Source organism: Ambystoma mexicanum, chromosome 2q, assembly GCF_040938575.1.
Source record: "Ambystoma mexicanum isolate Mex_15411 chromosome 2q, UKY_AmexF1_1, whole genome shotgun sequence".
Lineage (NCBI taxonomy): Eukaryota > Metazoa > Chordata > Amphibia > Caudata > Ambystomatidae > Ambystoma > Ambystoma mexicanum.
The window spans coordinates 1,234,438,268-1,234,453,850 of NC_090924.1; the positions used below are offsets into that span (position 1 = coordinate 1,234,438,268).

At 43.3% G+C, this 15,583-nt stretch overlaps 1 protein-coding gene across 1 annotated transcript in view; it reads left to right on the forward strand.

Annotated features, from left to right (window-relative positions):
- The window catches only part of THSD7A (thrombospondin type 1 domain containing 7A), a 1,346,262-nt gene that overhangs the window by 875,295 nt on the left and 455,384 nt on the right, over positions 1-15,583 (forward strand). The window contains exon 8 of the mRNA XM_069648630.1: positions 3,441-3,675. Within this exon, the coding sequence (XP_069504731.1) occupies positions 3,441-3,675 (235 nt within the window). The remainder of the gene's footprint in view (positions 1-3,440; positions 3,676-15,583) is intronic.

Consider the following 15,583-nt stretch of genomic DNA (forward strand, 5'->3'; position numbering starts at 1 on the left):
TTTCCACAATTGCTGGTGAGGTAGATATTGCAGACCCACTCCCCAGACTTTGTTCCTATAACAACCTTTCAATCAATTCTGACTTTTTGCCTTTTACAGAGAGATTCCTATCTCTACACAGATTTTTCAAATAATCTACAGTGTAACTAAGGAGAGTCTCCTGACTGTAGCTTGCCATATCAGACATGATTAGTATTGCTTTTTAGTGATGTTTAGCCTTATGGTTAGTTGACCCAAGGTAAAAGCAGCACTCTAAGTGTAATCACTATACTTGATCCTCACCGCTGTACACCAGTGTTAGGCAGAATTATGTGCAGTACCCTTTGGGAAGACCGCACACAAGAGCGTAGTTGGTCTGGCGAAAAGTTACTTTAAAGAATAGAGAAGGACAAGCCCTCAGATTGGCAAAAGGTTTGAAACACTTTTTCCGCGGTCAGATGGAACGAGCGACCGGATTTGAACAGTACCTTAAACAAAGAAGAAGGCTGTAGCTGAGGCAGACGTTCCTGGCAGGTCCTGCATGCTCACGGTTCCTGAAGCAACTGTCTGACTGACACGAAGTAGGAAGACTGGAGGGTCCTGCACTGCCCAGGGAAGAAACCAGCAACAGAGCAAAGCAACTAATAAAAGGTGCGCTTATTAAAACCCAACCAAGCAGGGTCCGGTCCTCCTGGCTATCCGGTTCACTGTAGCTGTGCACTGCAAATTCGACCAAAGGAGGGAAGCCTGGCTTGCAGTTTGGCGAACTAGTTATACCAGCTCAGGGGGAGCGGATTCCTTGCAGATCGTCCCTGTCAACTAAGTTTGGAGATTCGGCCCCACAGCAGGGCTTCACCGGGAGGTTCAGCCGTGGTAGAGGTTCTCTTCTGTCAGCTTCTCTTCGGTTCTCTCGATCCAGTGGCGACTCTGCCTTCTCAGTCCCAGAGACCTGCTTTTATGCAGTTTTCCCCCATTCACACAGCCTGGCTGTCAATCACACATCAGGGTGGCTGACCTGGCGGGACAGTCACCTAGCCAATCAAACAGGAGTGCGACTTGGGTTACCTAAACCCCCTCAATCACATCCTGCTTACCCAGACTTTCAGGCGCCTCAGGAGGGCTTCTGTGCAGAAGCCCACCAAAGCTCGGTGAACAAAGGGACCAAACCTGGTTTGGCGTGCAGAGTAAAACACAAGAAAGACTTTTACAAAAAGAAATGGTGAATAAACCTAGCCGGAACCAAATTAAAACAAATATGGTCTAACGGATTTAAGTTTGAGGCTATTAAGATAGCCTAAAACAATACCAAGGCTATTTAAAATAACGGCGGTAGGACAAATCGGGTAGATACCACTGCCACCAGGCAAGTCTTAATGAAAATGGAAAAAAACAATGTTTCATGAGAGACAGACAATTAACCTTTCCAGAACTCTATGCACTGGGTCTGTGAATTTAAAGAGACTAATAAAGTCAATGGTAACTTTATATGTTCTGGGAGACAGTAGTCAGTCCCAGAAAATGGAGTCTGAGTGGGAAGTCTAAAAAAAGACAACCCTGTGTCACTGCACTGAAGGTGCTGTGTAACACACAGTAAAAAGATGATGCCTATGGAGTAGGTGAGGCCCACAGTCTATGAACAAAATAATGTTAAACACACACAGCAAAACACATGTAAGAGTGGGAAAAAAAGGCTCACACTCTTACCAGGTGAAAAAAATAAATCCTAGAAATCCAGCAAAGCTGCTGAGGGACTCAGTAGGCAAGGGAAATTAGCCATTTTGGAGAATTCTCCCTAAAATCCATTTGAAGACAACCTTTTGAGATGCTTAGAACTGTGGTGTGTACGTGACATTTTTCAAAACCAACCCACACTTTTGAATTGCTCTGGAAAGTTTTGTGTCAAACAGTCAAAGGAGTCAATCGTGAAAGAGGGGATCCTAAAACTTGCATTTTCCATTCCGACTCTGAGGATTGTTGTTACACCACCACCATTCTGCCTATCTCCGCGTGGGCCCAATTTTGCCTTGGTGGCAGGAGGCTAATGCCTCCAACTAACTAAACCATCTCATTAAGATGGAGAATGCAGGCGGTACTGTCTTACAACAAGCTTTAATGATGATCGGCAAACCTGTTCATAGTTCGGCAGTGCCGTAAAAAAATGGCAGTAATTACATTACCCTCACTTCTTAGGCAGTCAAGGAATTACTTTCATGTCTACAGTGCCACTGAATACTGAGTTCAAAGGCAAAGTGGAGGATTGTAATTGTAATTGGTTATTTATAACGTGCTTAATACCCAGAGGTTTCTAAGTGCAGACCCGGGGATCGAACCTGTGTTGCTTTTCGTCGTTGTGCTTCCAAGGCGAGTGCATTGCCCCTGAGCTATCCTACAGAGATTTAGCCACCAGTCTACCATCGTAAATCAGCATATTTAGCACAACAGAATTACCACTAATATTACATTTGATGAAATGCCCATGGAGACCTATGGATGCAAAATATGAGGGTTTACCCGGCCGGTAGCCCACTTGTAAGCCATTGGTGGTTTCACTGGCTGACTGGTGGTAATTGTATTGACGTTTGGTGGTAATTCCACAGAAAATCACTGAATTTCCATCACTTGCCAGGATTCGAACCAGCGACCTGCAGATCTCACACAGATTGCAGCCATGAGCGCTTTGCCCAATGAGATATCTTACCAACACAGGTAATTAGGTGTCTCTTGTCCACCCCGGAAATGCATTTGGTGAAAATGTTGCAGGACATTCTGATTTCTTTTTTGTTTGTCGCACCCTTCTCCCTTGAGCCTTTCCACCACGTGTCTCCATGCTCCAAACCCTATGTACATGGTGGAAAGGCAGAATGTTACTGGTTGCTTTTCCGTAGTGGCATTTCACTAATGACAACTTCACCTAATGGGCCCACAACAGGGTTGGAATGGGGCATACAATGGACTCGGGCACCAATTAAAAAGTGTCCCAAAGTTCCAAATGGCAATTCATTCCTTTTGTGACAGACTGAGTAGTACCCAAGGGGAGGTTTTGATGAAATGTGATGCAAATTGTGCATTTCAAAGAATATTTTTTCAGTAACAATTACTAGCTGCATGGTGAAGTAACTCATTAAACTGGCACACATTGGCCAAATAAGTGTCCCACTTGGACCAAAAAAACTCACCCACACTAGCATTTTGTGTTTTTGGTTCGAGCATTGCCCTATAGGCCAGTCGAGCCTGGCCCACAAACACCTCTGCTGCCAATCTTTCCAGCCAAATTCCATTGTTGCAGCTCTGATTGCAGCTAAATAGATGTGTGAGCTTCTGTGAAGCGACAGGCAGCAAAGCAGTGATAGACTCTTGTACTTTAAGGTTGAATGTATCCCTAAGTATCCCTATTTTGCCCTTATTTCCTTAGGCATCCTTCTTGTACAGCACTAATGTGTGACATGTTTGTCATTTTGCAGGTGGGTCTCAGTGTCCCAACAGCAGCGCTTTGCAGGAGGTGCGCAGCTGCAACGAACACCCGTGTACAGTGTATCACTGGCAAACTGGTCCTTGGGGTCAGTGCATAGAAGACCTCTCTGTTTCAGCCTTCAACTCCTCAACCAGCTGGAATGGTGAAGCCACCTGCTCAGTCGGGATGCAGACAAGAAAGGTCATCTGTCTCCGGGTGAACGTGGGACAAGTAGGACCCAAAAAGTAAATCATTTTTCAATTTTTATTTGGTTCCATGTCCCTTTGCCGAAGCACATTTTTTTTAAGTCATTTTCTGTTTAAAAAAAAGTGCGGGGGTCCCTTCTCCTCCTTCCCTATAATATTAACCCGACCACACCCCTTTTAATCACTTACCCCCTATATATTTTTCGAGGAGTTTTTTCAAAATATTTTTCTTCGTAGAGCAAATGTGCCCCGGCAACCAATGTGATACCCTTTGTTTAGTTTTGCTTTACTCACTTATTGAAGCATTTTTCGCTTTCTATGCTTTTCTTCAAAGGTTCCAGTTTCTCAGCAAAGGTTCCAATTTCTCAGCAAGGAAGTCACTAAATAGAATTAAAGATTGTGAAATAAAACACAATATCAATACATTCTACACCATAAACCCACCCACTTAGACTCCCGTTAGCTGATAATAGGGAAGCAGGCTTGGGGTCCTATATTGCAAGGTTGCAGGATTGCGGATTTGTCAGAGAATGCCACAGTAGGGAGCCAGCTACTTTGGAGGAGAATATTTATTATTATTATTATTATTATTATTATTATTATTATTATTATTATTATTATTATTATTATTATTATTATTATATTCATTGAGCGTGAACTTAACTTCAGGAAGCAAGGAATCACTGTACGATCCTGTAGGGAAGAACATGGTGAGGGAAGCAGAGAAACAAGGGAGCAGGGAGCTAACAGGGGAGCTGTTGGGTGGGCAATTTGGTGGCAAGGGATTTACAAGCAATCAGGGGAGGAAACAGTGGGGAGCAGATCACCCAGTCTCAGGTATTGTAGGGTATGTGGATATAGGTGTTAGGGAGGAGCCGTCTATTGAAGAGGAGGTTCTTGAGCTCCTTCTGGAACTGTAGAAGTGAGGGGACACGTCAGATGTTCACTGTGAAGTGGTTACAGAGACTTAGGGCATAGACAGAGAAGGGCTGTCTTTTGTTTCTTTCCGTCTTGCACTGCCAGAGTTCAAGTCTGTAAATGACCTTATTCTGGTGGATCTAAGGCCTCTGTAGATGCTGAGTTTCTCAGTGAGGTATCTTGAGGACTTGACAGGGTGGTAGATGATGCAGCAAGATTTGAAGATGATACAGGCTTGCATTGGGAGCAGTTCAGTTCAATAAAGTTCAGGGTGATGTGGTCGAATTAGCAGAGTCCTTTGAAGAGACATGCTGCAGTACACATCTCTGGGGTGCCAGGGTAGTCGATGGTAGGCCTTCCAAAAGGTAATCACCACCACCAAATGGGATAGCACCTTCGCTTGGACAGCAGAAGTTGTTAAAGGGATGAAGGGATTTATTTTCCACATGTGAGAAAGTTGATACCAAGCCGTTTGTGTCTTTCTTGCTATGTGCTGTTTGAAATAGAGGTGTCTGTCGAGGTAGAACCCCAGGGACTTGGCGCAGGTCCCCAGCTGCCATGTGAAGGCTGCAAGATTCATATCAGAGAGCCATGTCTGGATGTCAGGGTGTTTGGTGGTGTTAGTCAGCAGTAGTAATTCAGTCTTGGAGGGGTTGAGGTTTAGGTAAGTACTGGCCATCTGGATCAATGTGAGGCAGCCCTTGAGCCTGTGGATGTCTTTGATGGAGGATATCTTGAGATAGAGCTGTGTGTCATCTGCATATTGGTGGATGCGGGTGGATGCGGATGTTGTGTCGAGTGAGGACGGTTCAGAGAAGGGTTGGATTTCTCCTTCCCAAATTGCCCCAGCTACTCTTTCATGGATAGATGCAGATGGTACAACCAATGAAAATGGGTGCATCTTCTCCTGGTATCATGTGACTTTATGTTGCCATTCCAGAGGCTTTTTCTGAATTTCTTTGTTCACATTTTCTCACTAGCAAAACATGTTTGTCAATGTTTTAGTTTAGCTTTCAGAAAATCATGAAAATTCAAGTTTTGATAACTTCTATGAGACTAACTGAAAATAATATGCTTAGATGGAATAAACCATGATATTTGGAGTTCAACAAGCTCTTCATTTGCTGGACGAAAGCAAAAGTGAACAGTAAACAGAGTTTTGCATGCAAGGCTACCATGCATTGAATATAGTGTTGTGGTCACCTTATTTAACAGCTATAAACTTACACAACAAAATCATTAGATTGCAGACAGAGCAGTTTGAAATATTGCGCTGCTTACATTTTCATATTCAGAGCATTCAATCTTCTGTGAATTTCCAAATATTGCAGGGATGCTTGTGAATTGTGAATTTAAAAATGCATAGTTTTATGTTTGATGGAAATGTCATGGAGTGCAGTATTTTAAAAGACATGTGTTATTCTATTCATTTTTACAGACTAAATTGCATTGCTTGAATCATCTTCACCAAAGCTGAAAATGTTCAAATGGTGGATACCTATTCTGAAGGCCAAAACCGACTGGCTGCAGTGTTTCTAACACTTAAAAATATTGTTTCAAACAGTGCTTTACACTGCTATGCATAATGTACTGTCAGTTGCTTTAAGTATGGGCAAATGCTGTGTAACCTCTATGTCTTGGCAAAGATAGTAATGTCTAGTACCTTCATGAACCTAAAGGATAGGCTACCAGTGTTCACATGGTATTCTGTCTGATGGGCTTCAAATTTGACCATAGTAAGACATTAAGCCCACCTCTCTATTCAAAGCTTTGTTCTTTCAGTTGAGCATTGTGCAAAATATGAATTCCCATATTCATCTAGATCTTCTTTTTGGGAGATCTCCTTTCAATATGAAAACGGACACATCGGTTAATATAAGCCAAATATATCAATAAAAGAAAAAGCTCAACTGCAGGCGGTCTCCGCTGTCCACGGGGGATGCAGCGAGGAGTCATTTACCCTCCCCAGACAGTGGGTATCTCAGCATTGCGTCCAAATGTTAAGATAGGCCAAATGTATCAATAAGAGGAAAAACTCAATAATGGAGTAACTCCACGTGCACAAGAAAATCCAGCTTTAGTCAGATACAAACAGCCACTGGGAGAGTTTACAAAGAACAATCTCAAAAAGGCGTTAGGAACAAAAAGGTTTTAAGTAAAGGAAACGTCATAGCTGATGTCATAGTTTGAAATAGTAATTATAATAAAACACCTTCTGCGCTCTCACTCGGTTGCTTAGTGGAATATAGAACATATAGTTTTCTATAACTGAAACGTTGACTATTGGTTCTTTCACAACTCCTCCTAGGTACATTCTTCTACAAATGATACATTTCAAACTAAAGTACCAGGGGACCTCTGGTAAAAGTAGTCACCGGAACAAAAAACAATCTAAAAAAGGAGCGTACAACAAGCAAGAAATAACGTAAACTTATTGGACCCAAGCAACTGGGATGCATGGCTCAGACTGCCCGGTGGAAATGAAATGAATGAAATGAGCTGTCAACACCACCCACTGCGGCTACCTATTTTATACCCAAATTACAAAATGATCGTACAACATTTAAGTTACATTTGTAGGGCAGCTCACAGAAGCTGATTGGTGGAACCACGTCAGTACCCTATATGCTGGTATATGTTATGTGATTATGATTGGGTAGACCATTTCTTTGGCAAAAAATCACATTAACGCCCCTCATGACGTAACAAACCTTCCCACACCGCCCCTCAATTACGTAATTTAATCGTGCTGATCAGTCAAAAACACTTGTTTGCCATTGGTTGGCAATGTCTAATATTCAAAATGGCTTGAGATGGCAAGGGGCGAGACATTCACACTGAATCTGACCAATGATGTGGCACAAGGACATCAGGGAGGACACTGTACAATGTTGCACCCTAGGGACACCAAAACCTCTCTCTACTGATTGTATCCCTGTCATGGGCCCTCTAGCCCTTACCCCAATGTTCTTGCCATGCAGCTCCCTTCTCATGCCTCTATACCACACTGTGGCTGGAGTTTAATTAACTTTATTTCATTTCTATTTCTCTGCCAATTCTCCTCGTGCAACCAGGTGTCTAGCCCATTGGCCTCGAAAGTATCTCTTGAAGTGACTCACTGGGGCTGCGGTCACATTGGAAACTTTAGCCATGCAACATCTTTGCAGGTCATTTCTGTTACATGATACTTGTCACACAAAGGCCTGCAGCTCTTTTATTATGCGCTGTCCTAACAAAGGCCTACAATAAAATGGCTTCTCTACTGTTCACATATTGCTTAAAAGCCCCCTACCATGTTATCCCCTAAGGCCCCTTGCACCCCAACCCAGTGCCCACTCTATACAAATATCCCTTACTATGCCAAAAGCACACACCCTTCACTGTGTTCCACAATGGGACTTCTTGTGCTGTGCCTGTTTGTGTGTCCCCTAATGCAAGCAGTGCTGCATTCATTGACATCCCCACCCCATTGTCACCCACCACATCACTCTTGACGTTACCATGTAACTTGCGCAAATGGTACATGTGCCCCCTTGGTAGCATTGAACCTGGAGGTTTACAACACTAACAAGCAATTGGTTGGCAATCTACTACACCACTCGATAAGAAGAACATGGTTTGATTTGTCAGTTATTTACTCATCCGGTCTCGGGCACTTTTATGCAGTACCAAATTAGGTGGCGAGGAAGGAGAGATGGGCGAACCGCTATGATCCAGTTCAAAGAAGTTACTCCATTCACGTTCCCAGGATTGAGGCCTTATCTGCCAGTCTGTTTGTGGCCTTGGCATTTCGTATCTATGTCTGGATGTGCTAAGGAAGTCACAGGTGCACCAACTAACTGGGCCTGAAATAAATTACTTTTGTTTCGATCACGTGGTGAAGGATCACTGTTCAGGACTCATTTTCATCTACTTTGGCAGCCACTTGGGGCAGTATATATTAATTCATATTGGAATCACTTGGTATGGTAGTTACTTGCACCTGACATTAAAGGATATTTCTCACTGCTACCAATAAAAACGATTTAACGTATATACTTGCATGATGTGTGCCCTGGGAAAGATTATCTGGTGCAGTTTCAGCTTCTAAGCAGACCTCCTCTAGGGACACTGACCTTGGTGCTTGGGCTACTGTCTTAGCATCGTGATGCCTGGAATTTTGTTAAGCAAATTTATGTCAGGATGCATTAATTCAGGATTGAGGCCTTGCAGGGTTTGGTCTGAGCAATGACAGTACTTCTGTTATATCTCTGCCATGTTGTGATTCTTTGTGTGTTTTGCATACCACCGTTCATTACTCCCTGCCCGTGTACGCTGCAACCTCTCCCTACCTACCCATCTCCATACTACTTGTAAACGCTGTCTGGGTATTCGGCAAGCTGGCCCTTATTCTGTGAATGCAAACTACTTCTTGCCCTATTCTACTCTTCATGGCAGCTGCATGACCATTGGTGGTTTACTAAACGTTCCTCATGTTTCGTTTATGCTCGGCAATGGGTTGGGGCATGGTCAGACCTGGTGCAACTTTCATCTCTGTTATCATACATCCTTTATTGCATGCCCATCTTTCACTTGGTTCCTGGCAAGTTTCCCCTATGTACTTTCCGTGTGTGCAGTTCTTGCATTTGATGAGGTTGACAGTTTCATATTCAGGGCAGATATGTTGGCAGGTTTTGCATCCCCTAAAATTGCATAAATAGGTTCCAGGTCTCCGTTTTTCTTGAGCCAATGGAAATGTTGTTTTGGTCAGGACTTGTGCTAGCTTTTTTGGCTGCTTGAAGACAATTAAATGGTTAAACTAAAATGATTTTTATTATTATTATTATTTATTATTATGGTATTTATTGAGTGTGGACCTAGCTTCGAGAAGCAACAGAGCGCTTTACAGAGGTAGACAACAATACAGATACATAACAAGAGCTTTACAGAGATATACAACAGTACAGATGCATAACGGGGCACTTTTCAGAGGTAACAAAGGAACAGATATACAGCAGGGGTAGGATACAGAGGGGCACAGGGGAGAGGTACAGCTGTACAGGGTTGCGGGGAGGAAGGGGCAGATGGCATCTAGCGAGCCATGTGGTGCAGTGAGCAATGTTAAGGCCTAGGTGGTGAGGAGGAGAGACTCCTTGTAGAGGTGGGTCTTGAGTTCCTTTCTGAACTGTAGGAGCGTGGGGTGAGTCCGATGCTGATGGTGAGTAGGTTCCATTGTCTTGGGGTGTAGGCAGAGAAGGCTTGTTTTCTGGTCCTTTCCTTTTTGCAGTAGCAGATTTCAAGTCTGCATTTTTCTGAACTTCTGGTGGTGCACTGTTCACGGTAGATGCTGAGTTTCTCTGCGTGGAAGGTTGGTGATTTGAGGGTGATTGCCTAATAGATGATGCATCAAGACTTGTAGGTGATTTGTGCATGCAATGGGATCCAGTGCAGGTATATGAGGGCCAGGGTGATGTGGACTTATCTGAGTAGACAATTGAAGAGGCTTGTGGCCTCATGTAGGATACTTCTCAGGGGCACAAGGCAGGCTGATGTGAGGATTTCGCGGTGTATTTTGCCCCCATCCAGGTGGGATAGAACCAGTGCTTGAACGGTGGATCTAAAGCTGTCTGGAGGGAGGAAGGGTTTGCATTTCCGCAGGAGGGAGAGCTGATACCAAGCTGTCTGAGTTTTCTTAGCTATGTGTGTAATGAAGGAGATGTATTTGTCGATGTATAACGCAAGGGACTTGGCACCGGAAGTGAGCTTGAGTGTGAAGCCTGGAAGGTTTGTTGTTGATAGCCAGGTCTGCATGTCTGGGTGTTAGGCGATGTTGGTGAGGAGTAGGAGTTTGGTCTTGGAGGGGTTGAGATTCAAGTGTGCACTGTACATCCAAGACTAGATCTGTGAGAGGTAGGTTTTGAGCCTGTGGATGTCCTTGATGGAGTCGATCCGGAGGTATAGCTGTGTGTCGTATGCGTATTTGTGGATGTGGAAGTTGTGTCTGGCTAGGAGGGCTATATCAGTTCTTCATTTTAGCTAAATATTGGTTGTAGGTCCTAATCAATTCTGTTCAGTTGTTATGATGCTGGATGATAGTCGACCACTAGAGGTGTTCTGTAGCTCTGCTTCCTCTGTATTGTAACAGGTTCTCCCTTGGGAATGTAAAAGCACAAACCCCTTGTCAATTTGTCGGGCTGAGTATCCCCTTTGTAGAACGGATGTGTGCAGTGTGGGAAGCTGCTTGTCTCTTGTCCTGGTGTTTTAGCATATGCTTTAGTACCAATTGCATGGCTGTACATGACAGCTTGTTTCATGTGGCTTGGATGTAAACGTGTCCTGTGCTGATAAAGGTTCAACTCAATGGGTTTCTTGCACATAGCTGTTTCCAGCTGGCCTTTGCTTCTAAAAGAGATGGTGTTATCCAGAACGTGAAGGGCCAAACACTCATTACAATTAACGAGATTATAACAAATCCAGCCAACAAGGGTGGCGCCTTTGTTGTCACGGATGTAAAGAAATACAAAAGAGGATCATATAGACCACTCCTTGACACATATTAATACCAGAAACGTAGTGATGATGCCACCGTTGTGTACAGTCCTGGAACAAATCATCAAGTCATCAATATCCACCAATGCAAAATGAGTGCTAGGGTATGAATTGCTCCTGTATGTTTTTTTTAATTATTTTTTTTATTTTTTTTATTTAATTTATATCGTGCTCAATTGACCCGGAGGCATAATGGCGCATACAGACAAAACAACCACATACAATATATGCAACATGAAACATATAAAAAAAGCAGACGGTAAGAATCATAAGATCCCTAGCTAGGGGATATCAGTTCAGTACAATATTTAAATTAGAGGTCAATGATAAATGATTCAGCTTCAGGATTTTGTGCAAAAACAAGGGTAGGCTACTAGATCCACATCCCACTATAATGCAGTCCATGTTTTCTGCACTGCACCAGTTCTCGATCTGTATTCTCCTAAGGACCTTAAGGTCCTGAGGTCTAACACAGTTTGGCATCACTTTCCGATTAAGCCAGGCTACGATTTTGTTCTTAAGGGCCTCCCTGGATTCAAATTGACCTGGTTTCTTAACATTAGTAATAATGATGTTTCTAGGATCCAAAGCAAAGCTCCTTAGCTTATGGTCGGTGATTTTAGCCATAGCCGAGTTCTTGATCCGTACATCCTTGTTCTTTGAAAGGTCCATGATCTCAGCAGACTTAATAAGCTCTGGACGTGCAATAGGGACTGCTGGGTTCACTTGCTGCATATACCTCAATGGCGGAGACCCACGGTGTCAGTTTGACAGCCCTGATGTGACCCCTGTTGAGTCGTCGTAGTTTGTGAATATTTATCCATTAGGTTATCTGCAGATTAGAGAGACGTATCGAGGGTTGGTATATCCGGTTCATAAGGTTTTGAGCCCACCAAAGCCACCGAAGACTGAAATTCTGCAAGGTTTGAACAGGCCGCTAGGTCAAGCAGTAGTTGGTTCTTGTGTAACAGCCAAGTTTCGGGAACCTTTGAACTGTCCAATCCCCTCTCAGAAGTACTAGAAATGATAGGTCCTGACTGCCCTGTTTTTGGAGGTGAGTAATTTGATGCTGAAAAGGCACTCATCTGATTATAGGCTTCTGATATATCAGTTGCCTTATTCATAGTGCGCCCCCCTTTTTCTGCATCCGGGTCATCCAACAGCTTAAATACAGGAGGTAAAAGGGACTTCGTAGATAGTCTTATGGAATTCCCACTCTTCACAGATGCGCCAATTTTTTTACTGGACAGGAGATTGTTAAGGAGGATCTGGTCCTTCTGGAGCTTTAATCTCCTTTTGCCACTCAAGGCAAGAACCTCAGAGAAACGACTGCCTCTCCCCTGGAGAGCCAGAGAAGGTGAGCGGGGGGAAGGAACATCCTCCACAGCATGTTGAGGACTAAAAGTCTCCATGTTCTCGAGGTCTTTATGCGTGACAATGACTTTATCCCCATTTAGAATGCTCTTTGTCGTCAGACCTGACATGCTGACAAAGGAGCTGCGATAGAAGTGCAGAAAGGTAGAAGTGCAGAGCACTAAACCTGTGCAGGGTTAAAGAGGGCAAAGGAGCAACAGGAGCTCCAAGCCCATCCAAATCCTAAGACGAAGGGCTCTAAGCGTGCTACAAGCTGCGCCCTCAAGCCTTGTACCCGCGTGTTATCGCGGCCGCCGCTGTAAGTAGCTAAAGGGAACAGGAAGCATGAAAAACAGCCGGAGATCCGTAACTAGGGATGCACTCATTCCCTACCTCTGTGTGGCGCCGCACACACACCGCTGATAGGCGCTGGTAACGCGGCAATGCACCCCTCTCCAGCAGGCTGGGCTCGCCGTACCTGAGCTCCGGCACCGTCAGCGAGGAGCTCAGTGTTCCGAGTAAAGCACCCTACAACAGTAGAGGCAACATCAGGCCGCACCGCCTAGCACGGCCGCCTCTGACGTTGAGGAGCCGTGCTGGAGAGAACTAGAGCTCTAGAGACATTGAGTTTCTGGGGCTGTTGCAGAGTATTTCTCATCAGGTTAAAAATATTCCTAATTACAGATCAGGGATTGTGACCATACTGGACTCAATTTGGCATTCATTAAGTTGGCAATGTATTTATTGTGCAATTCACTTTGAATGACAATGACGAAATGGATTTCGGAATTTGAAGGTGTGCAATTGCTTCACATCTGTCAGTAAATACGGAAATAACTGTGATTGGTCAAAACAAAGTGGGCCTGGCTTTATTTTACACAAATGCAGATGTTGGGTTTTTCATATTTCGATAGGCTAATCTCTGCAAATGGATATGGAACTATCATTGGTGCATCGTTACATTTGGTATTTTTGCACATACCACAAGCATGTGAGGTTTGCTCTGGTAAGAGCTAACAGGTTTACTTCATGCATGTACCCCTTTGTGCAAAATACCTAGATACATAAGTTATTGAAAGAGCCTTCACATTCTTCTAGCAGCTTGACAAACTTTGTAAGGCATTTTCATTCCTGTGTCTCCCATTTTGACAAGATACATAAACAAATAAGACACAAGAAACACTGCTATCACTAGAAAATATATGTTTTTTATGCCTCTTGAAATCAATATCTCTGCTTTGAAACGTCTTGATTCTGTTTGGAAATCAGAGAAATATTCAATAGGTGAGGATTAATGTGTGTAAATTGGTAATAACACACCGCGTTATCAAGGGAAAGAAATTACCTTTCACTTGAGGTATAGAAAAGGTGATCATTGACATCCCACTTCTTGACTTCTTTTTAAAAATCCTTTGCTGATTAACAGGCTCTCCCACTTCCTCACAACTAATAACATTTTAAATACCCTTCAGTCAAAATGTAAGAGACGTCACTCAATGAGACTTCACTCACCCATGTTAAAAACGTCCTCAATGCTTATCAACATAGAGAAGTGTACTCCATTGTCCCTTTCTGAAACACTTTGCCACTTTTAATACTGTAGTTTGTGTGACACTTTTACCGATCAATCTTCCTTTTTGGTCAGCATCACCACACAGTCTTCCCATTCTTATCCCATTTGTTAGGTTGGCTTTGGTGAAAGGCTCAGTATTTCACCAACTCCACAATCACACTGCTACTGGCAGGAGCACTCCCAAGCCTTTGTTTTCGACTGCAACCTCTTCTCCCTGGACACCACATCTCTATTTGGCAACTTCTCGTAATTTGAGTTCACATTTTGCGTCATGGCTGATGGCAACAACTGTCCCCTCCCATACTCTTCCCTTCAATCACCTCTCAATTCCAAGACAGTGAACGTCTGTGCAACTGTATACTTCGAGGAGTATGGGTGATAACACCTTATTCATATTCCTATCATCCAGCACAGGTGTATCCCTGTTCTCTTCTATCTACTTTCCTCTCAGCATCATTAGCCCATGTCCTTCAGCCCGATGTCTCTGTCTTCACTTTAGTAGCCCCATTAGAATTCCTTAGTAATTATTTTTAACACGTCCTATGTCCCCTTCTAGCTCCCCACGATAAGGACTCCTTTGTGGGGTCCTTCCTTGCCCTGAAGAATGTTATACAGTTGCCAATGTGCATTCTGTTCAACCTCTCACACACTATTCTAAAATGTTCCTTTCAGCTGGCCAACTTGTTCTCCAGAAAAATAATCAGAACCTTTTCTAAACACCTTCTCCAAGCCATCACAAGATCCGATGTCTTGGGGCCTCACTATGCCATCCGAACTACATTAGTCTTGCACCCTGACCTCCACTCCAAACACTGCATTGTCACATCGAAACACCCTTGCTGCCTCAACAATCATATACTAAAGTCTTATCTCAACCTGCACTGGAACTCACCCTTTCTGCAACTGAGGTGTTTTGCATTTGTGTGTACTTAAAAGGAACTGAATAACCACTGAATGAAATGTCCCCTTTTGAGGTCAGGGTTCTTGATGGTTAAATCAACAGAACCCAGTGATATTGCTTGACATACCTTTAACCTGTGCTAAGTCCAAGCATACCAATGAAATTCCTGAGGGATGCAATCAGGTTATAAAATCGAACCAACATTTACAATAAGGTTAGGTTTTACGATTAGGTATTATGGATTACTTAAAATGTTCCATCCATGTAAAAACACTGCATGTTTATTACATGAATAGCATACATATCAAGCTAAGTTAATTCTGTAATTAACAGAATGATAATTTAGTGACAATCACCATGAAAATTGAAAAGTTATTGGTTTATATGTGGAGCAATGTTAAACTAAGAGAAATTACAAAGTGCTGACCAGCTTTCCAGGACTAGGGTCTCCTACTTGTGAGCACCCACATTCAGTCTAAAGAACCAGGATGGTCCCTGTCTGAAAAAGTTACCTTCTGACTTAGTTGTTTTTGGGCTGAACATGAAAATTAATTTGAGAGCCTGTGTACATTTCTTGAGTCCTTACGACAATGACAAATCTTCAAAAATAACAAAATGTCACTATGTGAAGAGGGACTTGGGAGAAGGGGAGCCTCATAGACAGGTTAGAGATC